At 38.1% G+C, this 23599-nt stretch overlaps 1 protein-coding gene across 1 annotated transcript in view; it reads right to left on the bottom strand.

Annotated features, from left to right (window-relative positions):
- Positions 1-3358: 3358 nt before the first annotated feature.
- galnt2 (UDP-N-acetyl-alpha-D-galactosamine:polypeptide N-acetylgalactosaminyltransferase 2) overlaps positions 3359-23599 on the bottom strand; it is a 77031-nt gene continuing 56790 nt past the window's right edge. The window contains exons 7-16 of the mRNA XM_038294583.1: positions 23448-23569; positions 18542-18629; positions 18363-18450; positions 18176-18279; positions 16045-16171; positions 10492-10584; positions 7908-7991; positions 6754-6880; positions 5649-5768; positions 3359-4637 (exon numbers count right to left, since the gene is read on the bottom strand). Coding sequence (XP_038150511.1) covers positions 4482-4637; positions 5649-5768; positions 6754-6880; positions 7908-7991; positions 10492-10584; positions 16045-16171; positions 18176-18279; positions 18363-18450; positions 18542-18629; positions 23448-23569 — 1109 coding nt within the window. The 3' untranslated portion in view covers positions 3359-4481. The remainder of the gene's footprint in view (positions 4638-5648; positions 5769-6753; positions 6881-7907; positions 7992-10491; positions 10585-16044; positions 16172-18175; positions 18280-18362; positions 18451-18541; positions 18630-23447; positions 23570-23599) is intronic.

Raw genomic sequence — 23599 nt, 5'->3', positions numbered from 1 at the left:
TGGCTCAGTTGATCTTCTATGACATGGAGAGATAAAAGGAACACGTTCTCAATATTTTTCCTCAAAGAAAATATGTCAAAAAATAAAAAAAGATCCATAGCTGACATGAGTTCAGCAGCTAAGGGCGGCCTGTCTGTAATGTTAAACCATTACAAGAGAGACACCAATCTGCAAAGCTGATAAAACCAACAAGCATCTAACACAAAATCAGAAAGGGGCTTTGGCACATTGTGCTAAAGATGTAAACATTTATTGATCTGACCCACATGAGGAGCTGTCACTTGTAATGTCTCCTTGGTAAGACTTGATTTAAAAGAAAAGAAAATAACAAATATTTCATCATAAGACTGGCTGGAAAGATTAACGTGAATTTGTAGACAGAACCGTCCCATTTCATTGAGTTGTTCTCTTTCTGATGCACCAGCTGTTTGGCAATAGAGGGAGCTGTGGATCTTTAAATAAATCCTTAGTTTTTACACCTAAAGTTGATGTAAATCTAATCATGACCGGATAACTGTAGGATACTGATGAACAGCCAATCTGTGCATATGAAACATTTCTGCATTGACTGGCATTGATTTAAAACTTTGATTAATCCAGAAAATGTTGGAGGAGAAAAGAAAACTTTCAGTCAGGATATCGTTGGATTTCCATCAAGGAGAGGATGTGCTTCAAATTTCAAATGTCAGAGGTGGAAAAAAGAAGTTTATTTTTCTTAGAACCGGGCTGTCCTGGGAATTTCCTAAACTAAAAAGAAGATAACAGTACAAGAAAAGTGAAACAGCAGCAAACTTTACATGAAAACAATGCTGGTTTTTAACACAATATTAGACCAGGAGAAAACTTTAACCCTGCTGGTCCCTGGATGTCATGTTTGGACGACATTCGATTTGTGCAGATTGGGGATTTTAATTTAAATTTTTATTTTATAATTTGAAATACTGGGAGGAGGACATAAACAACAAGCAACATTTTGGGATTTAAAAAAAGAACTAATTTCTAAAACTGACTTCACAGGTTGATTATGACAAGAATGAAGAATTACACTCATACAAAAAAAAAGAAAAATAAGATAGAACATATTTCTATGGCAACCATTAAACCCCACTCCATCCCCTAAAACCTAAGGAGTCAAAATGCTCCATTCTCGTTTTAAATCACTCTTGATTTTAGCAACAAATCCACCTTAAACACAGAAAACCCATTTTCGGTGCCATTAAAAAATAATAATAAAAAAAAAAACCCGGAGGGAAATTATTATGAGCATATATTTTGGAGCAAAATCTAAAGAAAGCATTTTTTTGTCCATTTGGAGATAAAAGAAGGAACCTAAAGGGTGTGAACAGAGATTTTTTTCCAAACAGGTAGGAAAATGCATGTGGTCAGTCTGCAAGTCTAGGACTGGCTTTTTAATCAGAGGCTGTGGACCTAGTCCTCGTCAAATCAAGTACTCTCTTTAATAAAACAGTTGCAAACACGGGCAAGACGAACACAAAGTCAAAGGAAGACAAACACTCTGGAAGGTAAGCAGCAGAGTATCAGACAACACTCCAGATGTTGTCCTTGTCTACAGGATGCTTAGAAAAATGCAGCAAACAGGAACCCTTATTGAAAAGGGTAGAAGAAATGGGAATATTTTAGATTTTCACCGTAAAGTTGTGTCCACATTCTAGATTATTTCCTACTTGTTTAGAGCAGCAATCTAACAAAATAATTTGACAAATTTTGCCGAGAGGGATGGACAAAACATCCTCCCATGAACTCTGAGCAGCTTGCCCTGTCCATTCTGAAATAAAACTTCCTCACAACATCTCAACATCCTAACCCCTCACCAATGACTCTGAGACAGGAGAAAATGGTGCGAATAACATTTTAATTATCTTTAGATGTTAAATGTCAATCTTAATACATTGCAGTTTAAGTTTTGAATGTAAGAATGTGGAATTCTTATGTGGAAGGAAATGTGGACCCCCTCACACCCCCACCATGGACTGTTCTCTGAGAAGAGGCTTTGCAGCATTCAATGCAGCTCCAGTAGATTCTGCAACACCTTTTCCCCACTGCCATCAAACAGCTGTTGAAGTCACAAATCGAGCCTCTGCATCACACTGATAACATCATACCTAATAGAACTCAAATCAAATGTTTTCTACTGCATTCTTTGCACCATATCTATTTATTTTTGCAGTGCTCTGAATTTCCATCAATGTATTTTTGCACCAAGTCTCTCCCACAATGTTTACTTCTGATCACTGCTGCACTTTATGAATAGAAATGTTCATTTCCCTGCTAAGCTGCTGCTCATTCACTGTCTGAAAGCTGTCTTAAGTCTAAACGCTGTATTAGATGCAGTTGAATTTACCAATGATCGCCTCCATTAGACCTAGTTTCCCCTAAAAACTTCAAGACACACTTCAGGACGAGCTGTGAAGAGAAACTCAGCAGCAAATATGATGCATGGAGGACAGCAGGAGCCACAATCACTGCAAAAACAGAGCATCAAATTACCAGATGGAAAAATAAAAGTCCTAAAATGGTCTGAATCAGAAAATCTGTTGCTTTAGATAATGGGAAAAAAGGGCTACTATGTTGGTTTGTGATAAGAAGACGCTTCCTATTTTCAGCATGGTCAGCTTAAACAGAGCAGCCCTGCTCTGTTTTATCAAAAAGATCCGCTAACCCCCGCAGGAGCATAGACTACAATCATTAGCACCCTGATTCCTGGAGCTTCAAACCAGTGCACAGATGACGCATCTTACTGCTGACTGAAGCGACAAGGTGCTGATGGATGCACTCAGGGAAATAAGCACCTCTGATGCCTTTGTACATGATAGAAATAAAAAACATAAACTAAATATTTTAATTAGTTTACAGTATATCTATCACATTAGGCATCACAGACACAAGCAGGCAGAGCTGAAGGTAAACGTCTTCAAAAACAACAGAAGTCCTCCTCCTTTCTTCTACTGAAGCACTTAATGATTACGGTTTCAAAAGCATTCAAAGATCCGAATCACTTCGTTCTTACACTGAAAAAAAGATGCCTAAAAGAAATATTTTTCCAGCTGTTTGATGTAGAAAGAAGTGTTCCCCTTCTCCCACCTGTTGCTGCACACTGTTGGTCAGCTGGCTGTTGTTTTTTTTCCTGTTTTAAAAAAATGAAGTAAAAAAGAAATGGATGTTTTAAATAACAGAAAGTCCAGATGTGAAAACTTATCTGTGCAAAACATCAAATATTCAGCACCTTTACTTTAAAGTTCCAATTCAATGTACCCAGTGTTCCTTCTTTAGTTTGGCCTAACCTCAATAAAATGACCAATAAATAAACTGTTTGTATTTGTTACTCTGACTTTGTGTGATATTTCTGCACCAGTGAAAATAACTGCTACGCTTCTGTTTTCAGTTCAAGTAATTAGATCATTGAGAAAATACCCTAACGATGACATTCACTGCTAAAATATTTGGTGAAAAGGTGATCATACCGTGAGACTCATGTCTAAAAACCAGTGAGAAGACCTGAACAGAAACAGACAGATGAACCAAAGCGCTCCACAGAGAGCAGTCAGAAAACAGCCACAGTATTTATGGAAAAAAACTCTTTTAATAGCTCCTCTGGTCTCTCTGAAACTTAAAACACACTCTTCTTTCGTATTTGGTTCCATTCAACAGTAAACTAAAGAAAAGACTCATGAGGTTTTGTTTTCCTGTGCAGTTTTTTAAAAAACTGTGAAAAAGTCCGGACGTCGCAGCAGCCAGTGCTTCATCCTTGAAGACCTTTGAGATGCGCTTCATCATGCTTTGCTTCAGGCGGCCCCCTCCACGAGGAGGTAAAGACGCTTCCAAGGACAATGGGTTGGAAATGAGAGACAAGGAAAGTAAAATACAGAGTTTTTCTCTCCTCTTTTCAATTCTGTAAACAAGTGAGAGTAAACCAGAGGAACGGCTCGAGGAGTCGAGTCCACGTTATCCTTCCCAGGACCCAACATCCACAAAATACCCCAAAACGAAGCCTCCACCTTCTGTTACATGAATCACGAATCAGGAAAAAAGCTCCAGCAGCTTTCAGACGAGATTCAACAGAAAGAAAGAATAAGAAAAGGAAAACAGTTCACCAAAGAATTTAGTTTGTTTTCAACCAGCATTTAAAGAAGGAAAATGAGTCCCGCCGTCTCTGGAGCCTTGGATGACCGAAGACCGAGGTATGTCGTTGGAAACAAAAGACTCTTCCATACTCATCATCCATCTGCTGCGTAGAGTCAGTGTCCGCTTTATTCCATTATGGTCTACAAGCCCTCCCCCCATGGGCCTGGCTCAACAATTCAGGGAGAGGGGGGGTGAGAGAGGTGGGGGGGAGGGGTGTAGAGACAGAACCGGCTGCATCTCTGCAAAAGACGAGGACTACTCCAGTCCATCCCTCTCCTCCAGTCTTTAACTTATCCGTCTGTTTCTCAGTCAGATATCCAGGGGCTCAGCAGCGCCCCCTATGATTGTAAATTCAGGGTGAACTTCCACTGCTGGCTTAGGCTCGGTCCACAGACCTCCACTGTCAGCCCGCCCATCCTGGCGCTCCGGCTGTCCAAGCAGAGGTTGCTGCCCACATGACGAAGCTTTGAATTGGACTCGATCTGCTCCCATTTCTGCCAAAAAAATTTAAAAAGGGCATTACAGATGGCCGCTACCTGTGGGTGGCTTTATTTCTCCATCAGGCTAAAACTAGAGCTGTGCATACACTGGATAAAAGAATCAATCATTTTATTAACCAAACGTTTATCTTTTCAACAAAAGATGTTTACAGATAAACAGGCATTATAATCAATTTTGGAAAAGCTAAGAAAATGATGCCAGGGTTTTTCGGCTTCTCCCATTTAACCTCATTTTAGTGGAGGTAAAGCTGTGTATGCATAAGGCATTATTACATTACTGGAATACAAAAATCTGTTTGCTTTATCCTATGGTTCAATTTCCAGGTGTCTAAAGGTGCAACATTATTCTATTAAAACTATTATATGCATATTAAAAGCATAAGAACATCCAGTTAAGGAGACCGGTTATCTTGTTCTGGGGTTAAAGATTTCTTCCAAAATGTTCTGAAAGACTGAAAAGACTTAAAAGATGCAGGTTGAAACTGAAAATTGTTTAATTATACAGTGAAAGACGTGCTGTACAGGCATGAGCTGAAACCCACTCAGAGAGGAAGAAACTATTTATCGAAAAGTAACATAAAAAGGCCGTTTATAGCAAATGCACTCAGGGATAAAAATCATAATGTTTGGAGAGAAATCCTGTGGTCTCGTTAAACTAAAATGATCATTGTTACAGTTAAAGCGTGAAAGTCTGAGGAAAGCTTTGTTAAACTGCAAAGTCTGAGTCAGGTGGTTTAATGTTTCAGTGTGTTTAGCTGCAGGGGGAAACAGCATCTCAGAGACGTCAGCCTGGAAGCTAAAGCTTGGGTGGAAATTAACCCTTAGCATACAGCTAATTAAGCTACAAAGGGTTTTTTTGGAGGCCAAGATCTCAGCCTCATTGAATAATTTGTGTTCAGAGCTGAACTGGTGAGTGTGAACAAAGAGAACTAGGATTCACTACAGTCAGAAGCTTCTGGAAGGACACTGAAAACATTTGATCCCAGTCATTCTGTTTAACTGTACCTGTCTGCTGTCGTTCTCTCGACATCCTTGCAGCTTGATGAGGGAGCCGGCCGTCCGGTCCACCACAGTCAGACACAGGTCCATGTGTTTAACAGACTTGTCTTTGGTTAGGGCCCACTCCTTAGAAATAAAGGAAAAAAGGATGCAAAAATTAATGTTCAAGGCAGGTAATAAAAGGGATTTTATGTAGATGGTGGGTAAAAATATCCAGATATGATGCTCAGTTTATTTATTTCTATTCTTTATGACCTAATGTCTTTACAGATGAACTATGCTTTGGTTAAAGGATTCAGGAGACAAGGTTAGCTAGATCAGCCTGCTTCCATTACCCTAATTAAAATACTGACAGTTTTTTTTTTTGTAATTCAGGGAGAAACATGTACAGGGAGCTAATAGCCAGCGGGGCATAGGAAGAAAAGCCGCCCATAGCTCAGCTCAATATTAGGAGATCTGCAGAAATAGACCAGTTAAAAGGCATATTGCACAATATCACATTAAACGGTTTTCCATTCATTGAAGGGTTGAATTTCTCTAAGGCAATTATAAAAAAAACAAAAACAACAATTGTATAACCTGTCTGCTTGTTGTTTCAAATGCTTAGCAAGGTGGAGGAAAGTTTATTCCATCAGCTTAAGGAGGTAGGGAGAAGTTATAAAGTAAACCATGCAACTCCTCCAGGCCAGTAGGTGGCAGAAATAAGCAATCCATAAATATGAAATATCAATCTTTTAGAAAACAGACCTCTGTTGAAGCATGGCAGTGAAGCATAGAGCGAAGATGATGTAAAAACTTATGTTTTTTTTGTTTTTTTTTGTTGAATTAATCCTTAAGGAACCGGTCACAGCAGTTGTACCTACCTGCAGGTATTTGTTAAAGATTAGCTAGTTATTAGTTTCCAATTTCTCCTTTCACAGTTAGACATCAAAGTAAAAAGAAAAGATGCCGTTATGAAGCTCAACTTTTCTCTCCATTAAACTGGTTTGACAAGTGACAAATGACACCAAAACATTTACACTTAGTGATTTCCTTTTTATTCTGCAAACCTATTCCCAGTTTTTTCTTCAAGCATCCCATTAAACAGTCCTCTGTGTCACTGAATCACTACCTGATTTCCTCCTGCGTTGTGGCATTCATAGACACCAACCACCCCGTCTGCAAAATGCCCCAGGGTGTCCAAGCAGTTTCCTCCTTGCTGCAGGGCTCCAAAGGCAATGTCCTGATGATCTGGGACCCTAGAAACATATTCACCACATATTAGGAGGCTGCGCCTTCATCATCATTTATTTATGATTTTACGGCTAAAAGCTATGTTTTTAAAAACAACACAGTACCTAAACCATTGTCTCTGTTTAGGTTTGTATAACAGCAACACCCACTTGAAAACTCTTTAGATTTTTCAAGGTTGTCTCATGCGTCATCTTACCAAATTAAATGTGCTTTATGGAAAATAACTTCTCTTGTTGCTTTTTTTGAAAAGCACAAGACAATACAGGCATAGATCTGCTGTAGGATTTATAAAGTCTGTTAAGCAGGTGGCAGAGATCAGCAGGAACTGGTGATGGATCAGCCGTATCCCAGTTCTTCCTGGAATATTTAACTGCTACATGAATAAAATGCTAACTGCTATCACTGGGGCTATCTGCTACACCTGCATATATGTCTGAATTATAAAGCAGCAGGAAACACACATCATAGAGTGAAAAGGGGCTGAGATGAGAAAAGCAAGCCATTTCATTAAATCAGGGCAAAGCTACTGATAATCAGATCTGTTCTATACATTACATTAAACAATAAACTCAATCATGCAAGAGATGAGCTTTAAACCTACCAAAATGTAATTCTATGCTTAATTATAACTGTTGCTAATGGTTACAGAACTCAGAAAACCATAGTGGATCCAGTGACGCATGTTCATCATTAAACCTCTTATCTGAAAGTGTTTTTAAAAAATATATTTTATGAAGCATATACTTGTACATGTCTATCCAGTATTCTTGCCTTACTAATATCTAGTGCTGCAGGTCTTTGATTGACTTCCTGTGTTTCAATTATTTTTTGTTTTATTACTAATTACATGTTTTGTCTGTCGGGTTTATTTAAATATTCCGATACCTCATTGTGTTTCTGGAGTGGTAAAGGTCTGTGTTTATAAATTTAAAACCTTATAAAACAGATTGTGTTACATACGACCAAAGGAAAAGTGCTCTATGTTGACTAATTAATTGAAGCCGTGCTACCTGAGACTCTTCACACTCTTACCTCAGTTCTGGGTAGACGTTCTCTAGGTACCATTTGAATGGCTTACAGCTTAATCTGTTCTTCATCTCCAAGCGGCTCTGGATACTGAGACACACAGAACACGTGCATTCAGACAATGGCAACTTGAAGTCTTCAGTGTGCTTCTAAAGTTTAATGTAATCATAATTGTAGATAGTTAGTGTAGAAAGAAGATCTGTAAAATCCATTAGGAGGCAATAACAGCTCAGACTCCCTTAATGAGTCTATAATATCAGATGCCACTGACAAAGATTTTAATGTGATTTATCTCAGAGGCACAAGGATAAGATGAAAATTAGGGCTGCAACTAACAATTATTTTGCAAATTAATTAATGTGTTGATAATATTTTCGACTAATCGATAAATAATCGAAAAACAAAAGATTCCTTAAAGAAGACTTTTTGCGATATTAAACCAAGTGAAACTAAAACTTTTCCACTTAAGGCGTTCTATCTTGTCAGGATAGATCATATTGACAGAAGAAAAAGTTTTTTTTTTATCTTAAATGCAAAATGTTAACATATTTCTTTCACAATTTTGGAATAATTTCTGCTGTAAGTGGGTTGCTCTGTCAGCTACAGGCATGTTTTAGAGTCTCAATGCTCCAATTCATGATTTATCAATTACCGGTATTAAATTAGTTTATGATTATTTCAATAACGGGTCAATCATTATTAATCACATAAATTATTTCAGCCCTAATTAATATAGTATATACACACATATATAAATATCTCTATATATATATATATTTACATATATATATATATATATATTTACATATATATATATATATATTTACATATATATATATATATATTTACATATATATATATATATATTTACATATATATATATATATATTTACATATATATATATATATATATATATATTTACATATATATATATATATATTAATATATATATATATATATATATATATATATATATATATATATAAATTAAAAAAAATATACTAACATGGGACTGGGCTCCAAAAAACAAAATGTCATAGTTAACTTTTAGAGGAGAGGTTGTCAGTTTCTAAAATAATGCATGAAAATGTAAATTTTTTGATTTGATAATAGAAATCTATTTTGGTTTTGTTCGGGCCTTTGAATAATAAAAAACAATGACATAAATTGAAATCTTGATTCCAGCCTCAATTTTGAGAAGCAGATCAGATCTGTTGGAGAAAGACTCTTTTTAAACCAAGACTACTTTCAAAGATAAAAATTATTTTATCTTTAAACAAACAATTCACACTTTTAGTAGCTCCCAACTTTAGAACATTAATTATTTGTATGTTGATATCAGCCAGGTTTTCCTCTTAGGATGCATCTGCTTCAGAATGCTGCAGCTAGCCTTCTAACAGAAAGTATTTATATATTTTTTTTAATAATCAACTATTTTTATAGTCACTTTTTAAACAAATGTTTACTCGTTGGCTCTCAACAGTGTGAAAGTTCCATCTGTTGTAGTTTTTATGTTTTTATTTCTGTTTTTATATTATGTCTGCATATTTTATTAAGTTAGAATTACTATTACTTGTTTTTTTGTGTATGCAGCACCCACGCCAGTGGAAGTTGTTCCTAAATGTGCCGTATAAATAAGTTTGATTTAATTTTGACCAAAGGTGGAAAAAAGACCATAGTGGAGGGCTGAAGGTGTGTTGTGTGGAGGCTGCACTAACGTAGAACCACAGGCCAGTCTTAAATCCTCCTGCCGCATTTTCAAAGGTCATAGCTGCAACTTTTTCAACGAAACAAATCTGTATTAAAAATAAGACATCCACAAAACATTTAGATAGGTGCAGAATAAAAATGAATTATATTACAGACAAAAGTTTTTTAATAAAGACCAAGCTACTAGGCTTGGTCTGTAAGGCAGGAAGAAGTTATACAAACTCTTCTAATAATGGCAAAATATGTTGAAGTGTGTCGGACATGAGCCCCTCTCCATCACCATGTGGGAGTCATTGATCCTGGATGTTCTTGGTTTGATAAAACTGGGATATCATATTGACGGAAGGATGGATCTTTTCTACAAAAATTGAAGGCTTTGGGACTGAAGTTTGACTTTAATCCGTTGATGTCCTGTGCATGACTGTAGAGCTATGTGGATCTACGATAACTGAAACATACTATTACTTACCTTGTACACATACAGTACATGTGTCTAATACTGCTAATGTTATTTAGGTTGTTATCCCTCACTTCTTTGCAATGTAAATGACCAGCTATGTTTGTTTGTATGAGTTGTTAAATGTTCAATAAATATCCTAATAAAAACACCTCTCCTCACAGTCACAGCTCTTAACAAGGGTTCCCACTCAACCATTTTTGCATTTTTTAAGGACAGATTATGCTGCAGCAACAAAATACATTAATTTCAAGACTAGTTTGTTATATTTTCCAAGGTGTCCCAATTACAATGAAGCAAGTTGATATAATGTACTGATATACTGAGGTACTTTTTATTCCCATAAATTATTTTGCACTGAGGTGACCCAGCAGTCTATACATGCTTATTTTCAGGTGGGACTAAAGTTTGATTGAACTCACTTCCCGTAGGGCACATTTCTTGCCGAAGGGACGGCAGCATAGTAGAAGTTCTTATACTCGTCCATCCACACCTCTGCTGCTCGTCTCGTGTTCCTGAAGAAAAAAAGGCAGAGGAAAAGAGAAAAGGAAGAAATTAACAGTTAAAAATACAGAAATCTGAGAAAGGAGAACAGTGACAAACTAAGAAGAGCCTGGAAGTAAATAATGGGGGGAGTGTTGGCCTAGTGCTTAGAGCAGTGCGCTCTAAGAAGGTTGCAAGTACCTGGTTCGATTCCCACAGCGTCCACTCTGGGTTCCTGAGCAAGACCCTTAACCCCACACTAGTCCCCGAACGCCACACAATGGCAGCCCACTGCTCCCAAAGGGGATGGGTTAAATGCAAAGAGTGAATTTCGCAACTTTACACTTGACATTGTAATGACAATAAAGTTGAACTCAATTAAATTTGCCAAAACAATGTCGGAATCCGTAATAACTACAACTCTTTTGAACATTTAACCCTTAGTTTCCCTTATACAAATTGCAAAACAAGAAAACCTCTTCTTGTTTTAACTTTGTATTGTCCACCAGGTCCTTACTCTGAATTTTTAGATGAGTTTTCAGAGTTCCTGTCTGATTTGATGTTAAATACTGACAGTCATCATAGTGTGGGACTTTAACATTTTTTTTGCAGCCTCTAATGCTATCTTAGCTTGGCTTTGTTGAAAATGTGAAAAGTACCACACATTCTCATCTTCATACCAGCAAGCACAGTGAGACTAGGGTATTGAGGCAGGTGATGAAGCAGGCTGAAGATGTTTTATCATTATCTCCCTTTATCTCCTCTTTCTTTCATCTTTTCTCGTTTTTTTTCCTTTTCTTCTTTGCTGTTCCACTTACATTGCAGTGTCCATATAATCCGTAATACTCCTTTCATGAATTATAATAAAGCTATTTATATGCATAAATCAAGCGGAACACTGTGGCAATAGCCGTACTGCTCCACTTGTGAAAGAAAAATCTGTTGGGCTCTCTTTTTGGCATCAAGACAATTATTCTTATTGCCACATTGCCAGACACAGAAAAAAAAAAAAAAAAAAAAAAAAAAAAGAATCTGAACTGGGTTTAGACTGCTTTCAGCAGTTGAACTTTGAGTTAGTAAAACTATCGTCTTCATCTAAGCCTTCAACTTATTCCCTTTCATCTCGTTCTCCGTTTTAGATGTGATTAATCTCTCCCTGTTACAGGGATATGTACCAAAAGCATTTAAGGTTGCTGTAAAAAGACATTTACTTAAGAAACTGTCTCTTGACCCAGATGACTTGGTCAATTATAGACCTATATCCAATCTTCCTTTTTTATCTAAAATTCTTGAGAAAGTAGTTGCCAAACAAGTGTGCCATCACTTACAACATAATGAACTTTTGAAGAGTTTCAGTCTGGCTTTAGAGCTCATCATAGCACTGAAACAGCTCAGGTGAAAGTCACTAATGATATTCTCATGGCCTCAGATAATGGACTTGTATCTGTGCTCGTCCTGTTGGATCTCAGTGCTGCATTTGATACAGTTGACCATAATATTCTTTTAGAAAGACTTGAATATTTTGTAGGAATTAAAGGAACCGCCCTAGACTGGTTTAAATCTTATCTATCTGATCGATTTTCAGTTTGTTAACGTTAATGACAGATCTTCCACATGCTCAAAGGTTATCTGTGGAGTACCACAGGGATCAGTGCTAGGACCAATTCTCTTTACTTTATACATGCTCTCAATTGGTAGAGTTATTAGACAGCATGGGATTAATTTCCACTGTTATGCTGATGATACTCAGCTATATCTGTCTATAAATCCAGATGAAGCTCACCCATTACATAGATTACAGGAATGTCAGAAAGTTAAGATGACTCTTAAATTTCTGTGCCTGAATACAGACAAAACAGAAGGTATAGTATTTGGACTTTGAAAAAGAAACTGATTAGTCAGTCTCTTCATTTGTATGGGATTAAACTGATCTCAGATACTTAACAAAAAATCTTTATGTTTTGTTAATTTTGATCATGACCTGTCATTTAAATCCCATTTCGAAGAGGTTTCTAGAATATCCTTTTTTCATCTGCGGAATATTGCAAAAATAAGAAATATCCTGTCCAAGGGTGATGCTGAAAGACTAGTCCATGCATTTGTTACTTCAAGGCTGGACTATCGTTATTCTTTACTATCAGGAAGTCCACAAACTGTAGTTAAAAGCCTTCAGCTGATCCAAAATGCTGCAGCCAGAGTTCTGATGAAAATTAAAAAGAGAGATCATATCTCTCCTATCCTGGCTTCTCTTCATTGTCTTCCTGTTAAATCCAGAATACAATTTAAAATTCTCCTCACATGTAAAGCCTTAAATGGCCAAGCTCCATCTTATATCAGAGATCTGATTGTTCCTTATGTGCCTAACAGAGCACTTCGCTCTCAATCAGCAGGTTTACTAGTTGTTCCTAGAATTTCTAAAAATAGAAAGGGAGGCAGATCTTTTAGTTATCAGGCTCCTCTCCTGTGGAACCAATTACCAGTTTTAGTCTGTGAGGCAGACACCCTGTCTACTTTTAAGGATAGGCTTAAAACTTTCCTTTTTGATAAAGCTTACAGTTAGAGTGGCTTGGGTTATCATGAGCTATCTCTCTAGTTATGCTGCTATAGGCTTAGACTTCTGGAGGACATAGGGACCCCTTTTTTTCTCATTTTGCTTCATTCTATCTCTTTTTTTCCCACTCTGCAGAATCTGTTAGTTCAATCTCTAACGTTATGCTCTCTCTGCTTTTTCCTCATAGTAGCTTCGCCTAGTCTGTTCCTGTTTGGCTGTGACACAACCCCGGATTGAAACATCAGCTGTGATGCTGCCATCAACAAATTTGTTTATAAATATTGAAGATCAGCCTGTTTTTCAGTGTAGTCCTGTTTCTCTGACTGTGACGTGCTGGATATTCTCTCTTCATCCTCTGAGATGGAAGAAGGTGGCTCAGATCTTGTCTGCCTTACTGTGTGTTTCCTGGACGAGCCGCCTTTTAAAGTTGACTTTTGTATCTATGCTTCTTTTTCTATGTCTGCTTCTGTCTCCTTGAACCCCAGTCGGCCTCAGCAGATGGCCGCTCACACTGAACCCGTTTCTGCTGCAGGCTTATTCAGTTAAAAGAGAGTTTTTCCTCTCCACTGTCGCTACAAGGATGCTTAGTGTGGGGGATTACCTTCTAGTCAATGAGTCGCTGCAATCAATTAGTTTTGCTTAGATAGAAAACATTGAATTAAATTGCCTGTACGATCTGCTGAATTGTAAAGTGACTTGAGATGACGTGTTGTGAATTGGCGCTATATAAATAAACTGAATTGAATACTTCTATTCTATTCTATAATACTCTTCAAACTAAGTAAGAGATATGGCATCATGAAAGGCCCAATGGACAGCAGCAGGGGGAAAGAAAAAACACATACAATTAGAAAGAAAGAAGGATTAATTCTGAAAAATGCTTCTTTGAACTTCATATTAGACTTTTGTAAAATTACTTCAGATGTCATGTTAGTGAGGAGGAGATGCAATGCCAAATGGATTAGGTCTGTCTTTAAACCTCTCATTTTTCTATTTCCACTAATCAGTCTTATTCAGTCTAGTGATTTTCCAGATCACTAGACTGATTAAGTTTGTAGAATAAGGTTTCTATTATTAGTTAAGAATGCAGTAATTGAGCAGCAGTGTGGTAGTGCCTTAGCTCAATCAGTAATTACTGATTTAATTGATTATTGGCTCCAAGTGATTATTTTTCTAATCCACAGATAGGGTAATAATCTTTATAGCTTCTGAATCGTGATAAATATCTGTATATTAAGGCTTTAAATGTGCTCTCCTGCTCACTTAATGGAAGGTTTAATTTATTAAATCATCATTTAATTTAAATGCAAACATACATTTCACATAAAAAACAATACAAACTAACAAACGAATTTAAACGGTTACAGTACCAAAATCAGCTGTAAAATTAAGCAAAAATAGAAATTACTAGTGGACACTAATGCACATCCAATTTTGAATAGTAATGCACTTGCATACCTCAAACCCTGTGTTAAGCAGGCATGCTGCTCAGTCGAAAGCACTTGCATAAAATAAGTCATAATGTTTTAAAAAGTAAAATTTTTTAAAAGTGAAATGAAACTAAATTATTCATCATTTAGGCCTTTCAGAAGCTTTAAGTTCAAATTAGGAAGATAGAGAAAATAGTTTTATATTATAAATGTATTTAACATTTTTAGCAATAATATTCAGTCATGGTGTTTTTAGTTTTGATTTAAATGCCTAAACATCCTCTGCCAGCATGTGTTAAAGTCATTTCCCCCAAAAATATGATTCTACTACTGTCATTACTGACATCCAAAATAACTTCACATGTGAACAGACTCTCTCCATGGTCTGTCGTTTTACCAAAGCCTCCATAGTGGCTTTGTGAGGTCTACTCATCAGGATATAATCTGTAACAGAAAATTTTGAACTTACTGTTTCATCCCATTTACAAGCACAATATGAATTGCATCTGGTCTGAGGAGCAGCTTTGGGTGTGCTAGTAAGCTTGCATATTTTTTTTATTCTCCGTTTAGTTAACTTTTATGTACTTGCAGCAGATGTCCCTACAAACTTATTTTAGCTACTTTTTTCCACATTAAATGTGAGCCGGCCTGGCCTCAGGAAGCTGTTTGTTGCTCGGCTATGCTGGAAATGCAGCTCCCTCCGGGACAATTATGAAGAGTCCCAGAAGGAGCAGCCACAGGAACACTGTCTGGGGCCTAATTTCAAGGGCGAGATGGAGAACCACAGCCAGCTAAATTCAGATGTCTCTATTTCTGTATACAGATAGAAGAACACATTTACTTTAGATTCTTGGAGGAAAAAAAGTAATCTTCAATCCTTCAGTTACTAAATTTGTGAGACAATACTGTGGGAATAACCACAGGTAAAATTTATTCAGGGGATTTCTTTCCCATCTTACCAGGAGAAACCATCTGCTGTGTCGTCTGGGTACTTTTAAGAGTCATCCTGCACTGCTGTGGGGACTCTGCTGTTCCCTAATTGCCACTGAAGATCCTTCAGTCGTTTCAAACTTTAACTGAAGATAATGACGATCTGATACTAAAAATATTCAAGAAAAAACCAAAAGGATCCAAAACCATTTTAAAATGCACCCTTTATCTGCTGACTGATCCACTCAAATATTCCTAATGAGCACCCTGGTGGTTCACTGGGCTCAGTTTCAGGACTAGATAAAAAGATAAAAGTATAACTGGATATTAATTGTTACCCTTATAGCAATTATGTCACATCTCACACATCACATTTTGAAGAACTGAGGAAATCCCTCTGAGATATTGTGCAATAAAAACACCAGAATAAAAAAAAAAGGCTCCTCAATGAATGTTAATATTTTTGTTTCCCAGTGGCACCATTAAAGGAAAACATGGAGTTTAACCAATGAAAAGTAGAGCTTCAGGAAACAGAGCACCAAATTTAACAGATTAAGCTCTAGCAGGGGAATGCGTGTTACCTTGCAAATACAGTCCCACTGCCCCCAGGAAAGGTGTAAGGGTGTTGTTTCCTAAAGACGTGGCCAACCCTGCTGCAAGGGATGATCTCCAGACTGCCTCCACACTGCCACACACGAAATGAGATCTCTGAAAAAGCAAAGACACTGGTCACATTCTGTTTACAACAAGCGGGTGGTGAGAAGAACCCAACCCAAGTAAACAAACCGAATCTGCTACAACCTCTAAATAGTTGAAGGGAGTTTAATAATTAGCAGTTTGCTCTGACATTCTCTGGGTTTGAATGAAAATGAGCAAATGAGTGAGCGAGGGGGCTGGACTGTCAATCCAGCTCTGAATCACTGCGGCTCCCAGAGAGCGCCGTCAATCGCTCTGTCATTCTGCTCTCATTCGCAGAGTAAATCCAAAATACAGGCAACAGGGAGACAAAGCTGCAGCTATAGCCCTCCACTATTTGCAAATGATCTCCATTGTGTAGAGAAGTTAGTTTTACTCAGCATTTCAGCATTGTTATTATCAGAGCATTGTCATTTTCTAACCTGCGAATATAATTACTGACAGACGTTGGCTATATTGTGGCTTGGGCAAGAAAATGCAGACGGTTTATTGACAGGTCATGAGACAGAAGCACAGAGCTTGATCTGTAAGCAGAGTGGGAGCTCCATGAGGGGGAAGTAATCAGTGGGAGCCAAAACAGCAGAGAGATTACAGCTGGGCTGCAGTTTAGGGCACTAAACGTTAACACAACACATTAACGGAGCATTATTATGCTTTTCACAGAACAGCATGAAACCTAATATAAATAAATGAAATTGCATCAAACTGAGCTGAATTTAAATAAAGGGAAATAATTTACCCTAAAACAACATTTCAGAAGAAAACCTGCAGAAAATGCAGCTTATTTATGTCTTTGGAGAAACTTTCCAGGAACCATTAAATAAATGAATTATTATACTTTCCATACAGGGGATTCAGTTTAATTTTAGTGTTATATTTGAATGCAGATTATTTTCATAATCCAGTTTTATTATTTGGAAACTGAATGAAGAATTTAATTAAGCTAAATAGAAACTGAATAGAAGCCCCAATGTATGCAACCTGTAAATGTAAACCTCAGTTTCAGTTCAGTTTCATGGTTTTATAGTGTCAATTCACTGCTCATTTCCTCTTATAAACAGTCTGTGTACATCAATGCAGTTCACTTTTTCTTTCAAAACAAACACGAAAAAAACAGAAAAGAGATAACAAATTGTGATTAGGTGATTGTGATTTAGGTTTTGTTTTGTATTGCAGTAAAACGAAAATTTGATAAAAACAAAAAAATGAGTGTCTCGTGGCTGACTTTTGATGATCATATTCTTTACCAGCAACCTGTATCTCTCCGCCCTGTATACACAATGTGTTGTACACTAGTCCAAAGCAACATAAAATGTACTTCGCTTCACATGAAACCTTATATTCAGATTTTGTTTTGAACGAGGATTAAAAACACAGAAAATTCCCAAACGTTTGGGACTAATCATGCTGATGGGCAGTTTGCCGAAGCCAGACGTTTCAACCTGATCACCATGGCAACTGTTGGATGCAAACTCTCGGCTATTCAAATTCATCCAGCTTGCAAAAATCTTACCGTTAGGGGACTGAAACGGAGTGGGTGAAAATGAAGCTTGATGGGCAGAATTGAGGCTCCTTCATTCCTGCAGTGAGAATCTGCTTCATTTCCCTTTGTTACATCGTCTGCTCTTAATGTTTTATTGTATATATACAAAAATACAGTTTTTTTTCATATGTGGTTTCAAACACAAAAATGATGGCCTGAATATAAACTGACCTTAAATCTAATAGAGAGACAGACTCAATAAAGACAGGGCAGCTAATTTTCCCAATGAGGATTTTTTCTCTATAGAGGTCTTAAGCAGGACTCTAGAGAACCCGACTGCATACTTTTAGATGTGCTTGTTGAAAGCAGACACATCTTAAAGGTAAAGGACATCAGACCTCAAGGAAGCCTGGTTTGCACAATATAAACGGTATCATTTAATGTCCTAAATTTGGAAAAAAAGAAATCAATGCAGTTTTATTTCAGGATTTCATTTTCTTGGGTGACATCTGCATTTCCTCAAAGTGACATACCCAGGTTTTCTCCTCCCCAGACATCCATCATCATGTCGTACTTTCCCAGACGCTCAAAATACTCCTTATCCATGACAAACAGACCTCCAGCAATCATCGGCGTCCTACAGGTGCAGCGAGCAGAGAGATCAGGTGGATGTTCTGGAGTGGCAAACAGGTTCAATTCAGGAATGCGAGCATGACTCACTTGATGGGGGCGATGGGGTTGCCTTGTCTGGCTCGTCTCTGCTCCAGGGTCATATAGTCCCATTTAAAGACCAAATTCCAGTCAAAGCCTAACAACAGACCCAGAGACATAACAGTTACCACTTGCCCATGAGTCGTTATCAGACAATGCAAACTGCAAGATGTAAGAATTGAAAGGACCTCCTTTCAGATCAGCTGAGGCTCCCACATACTGAAAGTTGTCCATGTTGATGACGTCAATGATAGGAGAAACTACTCTCGTCTTATCCTAAAAAAACAGGGACAGACAAATGTTTATTTTTCTTTCATGGCAGCCAAACCACATTTGTAACAACAGGCAATCTGGTTCATAGGTAAATATTTGCAACAAATCATATTAAAAGGATCTCATGATGGAGATGGGTATTATAAATATTCCCATTTGAACCACCGAGTCACGTGTCTATGTTGTGGATTGCCTTTATTTATTTCTTGGAGCTTAAAGGAATAGTACACCCAAAACATGATTAGCCTTCATTTTCTACTCACCCCCATGCTGAACAACACTCTGGAGTACTTTTTTGATATCTCAAATGCATCTGGAGATCTGGGAGGCTTCTTACTGTCTGCTGACATTCAAATAATGGAGGTCTATGGTGCCCGAGGCAGAAAGGTCCATAAAAGTCCACAAAAAAAAGAGTCTATGGAAACCGCGGCAGACCAAACCAGATGAAAGTGCGCATTCAGCTCGGCAAAGAACTCATGCTCTTCCTCAACACTGAAGTCCTCAGACATTTTTCTTTCGTTGTTTCTTTCTTTGCACAGGTAAACAGCGAATTTCTTCTTCTACGCTTGCATTATCGGCAGAGCAGACGCTGAATGCGCACTTTCATCTGGTTTGGTCTGCCGCATTTTCCGTAGACTCGTGAACTCGCATGCGCACGCTTTTAGGAAATCCTATACACTACTGTTTATGCTCTAAAAACATTCTAAATGACTTCGTTTCAAGTAAATTATGGACGCTACCAACTCAGGACACTTGGAATACATTGGACGAGCAGTATGGAGGAATATTGACACGTTTTTTGTGGACTTTTATGGACCTTTCTGCCTCGGGCACCATAGACCTCCATTATTTGAATGTCAGCAGACAGCAAGAAGCCTCCCAGATCTCCAGATGCATTTGAGATATCAAAAAAGTACTCCAGAGTGTTGTTCAGCATGGGGGTGAGTAGAAAATGAAGGCTAATCATGTTTTGGGTGTACTATTCCTTTAAAAGCTGCGTGGATTTGTCATTCCAGAACACAGTCACTGTGCAATTAGGCTTAGCTGGTTAAGTTGGGAAAAAAACAAAAAACAAAAAACAGACTACTCTAGTGGGCAAAAAACAAACCTCCAGGAAACGAACAGACATTCTGTCTGCAGAACTGCCAATGTCAAAACAAAGTAAGGTACAATTTTCTGTTGGGGTTCTGATCCTAAAAGCTAACGGTTTATTTCATTCTTTTCCCTTTAAGAATAAAGTATCCATTGAAACTTAGAATGAGGCTGTAAAATTAATTCATTTTGGCTTCTGAGAAACTGAGCAACGTCTGATAAGTCAGAAGTCCTCCAGCTTATTGGAGCCTCCATAACAGCTCTCAATAGCTCCTTAAAATGATAAAGAATCAACTAAAGGTTATGCATACAGTATATTAGCAAATAACATTCTAAGAATCTTTGATCCATTCTAAGAATATCCAGACCCCTTTAAATTTTTAATTCTTTGTTTCATTGCAGCCATTTGCTAAAATCAATAAAGTAAATTTAATTTCTCATTAATGTACGCTCTTTTTCTTTTTAAGGCACTAGTGGCTCGTTTTTCTGACATTAAGCTGAAAGGAAAGGGGGGTATGAGAGAGGGGGAGAGAAATGCGGCAAAGGACCACAGGCCTGATTGAAACCCGGGTCAGTGCATGGGTCGTGCTTACTAACCACTGCGCTAACAGGCGCACGCCCTCAGCGCCCCATCTTGACAGAAAAAAACAGAACTGTAGAAATTTTTGCAAATTTATTACAAAACAAAAAAAAGAAATATCAAATGGTCATAAGCATTCATTTGATTGAACTGATTGGACTGGATTAGGAAAGGCACACACATGTCTATATAAGACCTTACAGCTCACAGTGCATGTCAGAGCAAACAAGATTCATAAGTTTGAAAGAACTGCCCAAGGAGCTCAGAGACAGAATTGTGGCAAGGCACAGATCTGGCCATAATCCTTAAATAGAAGAAGATTAGGATGACCAGAACTGTTTGTAGACCTGGCCGTCCAGCCAAACTGAGCAATCATGGGAGAAGAACCCAAAGAAGAACCCAAAGATCACTGTAAAGAAGAACCCAAGAGAGGTAAAGAGAGGTACAAAAAAAAAGAACCCAAAGATCACTGTGAATGAGATCCAGAGATCCCGAAGGGAGATGGGAGAAAGTTACACAAAGACAACTATCACTGCAGCTCTACACCAGTCGGGGCTTTACGGCAGAGTGGCCTGACGGAAGCCTCTCCTCAGTGCAAGACCTTTGAAAGCCTGCATAGTTCGCCAAAAAACACATGAAGGACTCCCAGAATATGAAAAATAAGATTCTCTGGTCTAATGAGTCCAAGATCGAACTTTTTGGCGTTAATTCTAAGCGCTAGGTGTGGAGAAAACCAGGCACTGCTCCTCACCTGCCCAATACAATCTCAACAGTCAAACATGGCGGTGGCAGTATCATGCTTCGGGGGTGTTTTTCAGGTGCAGGGACAGGATGACTGCATTTTAGGGAAAGATGAATGCGGCCAAGTACAGAGATATCCTGGAAGAAAACCTCTTCCAGAGTGCTCAGGACCTCAGACTGGGCTGAAGGGTCACCTTCCAACAAGACAATGACCCCAAGTACACAGCTAAAATAAAAAAGAAGTGGCTTGGAAACAACTCTGTGACCATTCTTGACTGGCCTAGCCAGAGCCCTGACCTAACCCCAATTGAGTATCTCTGGAGAGACCTGAAAATGGCTGTCCACCAATGCTCACCATCCAAACTGACAACACTGGAGAGGATCTGTAAGGAAGATGGCAGAGGATCCCAAAACCCAGGTGTGAAAAACTTAATGCATCATTCCCAAGAATCCCAAGAGCAAGGAAACAAAGAGTGAAAAATTTAAAGGGGTCTGAATATTTTCCATACCCACTGTATTTGAATTGAACTAAAATACAAATTAACTGTCTTTAAATAATATGGCAACAGATCTCATATATTAAAAGTAGCTAAATGTGTTTCATTGGACTGCTCAGTGGGTAGCACTGATGCCTTGCAGCAAGAAGGTTCCAGGTTTGATTCCCGGCCCGGGGTCTATCTACATGAAGTTTGCATGTTCTCCCTGTCCATGCGTGGATTCTCTCCGGGTACTCCTTCCTCCCAAAAACATGATTGTTAGGTTAATTGGCTTCTCTAAATTCTCCTTAGGTGTGAGTGTGTGCGTGAATTGTTGTTTGTCCTGTGTGTCTCTGTGTTGCCCTGCAATGGACTGGCGACCATTCCAGGGTGTACCCTGTCTCCCCCTCTCTATATTTGTTTTTCTTTACCTTTCCTTAACTTTAGGTCAATAGACATACATTTATGTCTTGATGCTAGGAGTGAAAAACGCTTTTTTTTTTTTTTATATACAAGAGCTGAAGGAAACATTTAGGACTGCTGTGTTTTTTAGTTCTTTTATTTATCATTTCTATCACCAAGATGCTGACTTCATAGATCAGGGCCAAAAAAAAAAATCAAAAGCTTATTTGACATTATTAATTATTTGGAAGTAAAAGTTTTTCAACAAATAAAGACAAGGGGAAAAGATGTTGAAAACAAAAATGCATGTCTATTATTCCATATATAAAACAATAAGAAAATCCATTCATAAAGAGATTTTCAACATCAATCGTCTGAAGCAGCATGAAAGGAAACTGGCTAAAACAAAAGCATCAAACTGCATCCGTTATTAAGAACAAAGAACAAAACTGTTCTGGTTTTATACACAAACAAACGTCGTTTCAACATAGACTCAGAGGAGAACCCCGGTTAGCCAAACCATCAGCTGTCAAACCGGGCTGGATATGATTAATATTTAGAGATCGTTTAATTTTAGCTGAGCTCCATTTATGAGCCTGTCAGTACCACAGGGCCTCTCGTTTTCAGCTTACAACTGATTTGCAAACGTTGCAATAAATAGGTGTGCAGGATAATGGAGAAAAGCTTCAGTTGGAGAAAACTACATTGAATGTGTGCGGAAAAAAACTGTGTGTACCTCTCTCCTTTTCCATCGGCATGGAGATTTAACATCTAGATCTCAAAAGTCTATATCATAACATGATGGTTAAAAACACTAGAAAACGGTGTGAGGCAGATATTAACGTTAAACTGTTGTTGCTCCACACCGGTGCTGTTAGCAGCCCTGCTGCATCATTGGTCTCCTTTAGCTGTCTGTCTTTCTCTTGCCCTGTGATGGACCATCTCTACCCCACCTCCCACCCAATAGCTGCTGGAGACAGACTCCTGCCTCTGCATTGTCTAAACCGCCCTCCATTAAAAGGATAAGGGAGTTTACCCTGTGGATGGATGGATGGATAAATCCAAAACTAACACTGCAATCTGTCCGGTCCAGAGAGAGACCATCCAACAGGCTGAGTATCTTTTTGGCATTTATGGCTCTTAGAAAATATTAGCTAACAATAACTGGATGCCAGCTAGTCTATTAAAATATAAATATTGCACACACTAATATTGCAATGACTATACATTCTTGATAAATAGTGCAGCCCTAATGGAAGGTATTAACACTCTTATGAGAACAGAAAGGCAAAGAGCCAGTGCCATTAAAGCGCAACAGACAAAGAGACTGGAGACAACAGAACAAAACACTTTGTTGCAGAAACAATATCCCTGCTTGTTTTTATAAACATAATGATCCAAAGACCACAGCTGGCTCACATGTTTAAAATCCAGATGTTTATGGAACAATTATGGTGTGCTCCTTTTCACTGTAGCTTTGAATTAAATCAAAAGGTGGTATTAGGAGAGAAACTGCATTAGTGGGTGTACCTCAGCCACTCGTTCCAGTAATGGCTCCAACCAATGATCATTACATTCACAGTGGGAGTCCAGGAAGGTGAGGACCGGTGCTGTGGCGGCGTCTGCACCACGGACCCTGGAACGCATCAGTCCTGAGTAAAGGAAAGAAATAAAAATGTATT

The sequence above is a fragment of the Cyprinodon tularosa genome, unplaced genomic scaffold (genome assembly GCF_016077235.1).
Source record: "Cyprinodon tularosa strain WSP-4 unplaced genomic scaffold, ASM1607723v1 ctg342, whole genome shotgun sequence".
NCBI classification, from domain to species: domain Eukaryota; kingdom Metazoa; phylum Chordata; class Actinopteri; order Cyprinodontiformes; family Cyprinodontidae; genus Cyprinodon; species Cyprinodon tularosa.
This window is presented reverse-complemented; position numbering and strand designations above follow the sequence as displayed.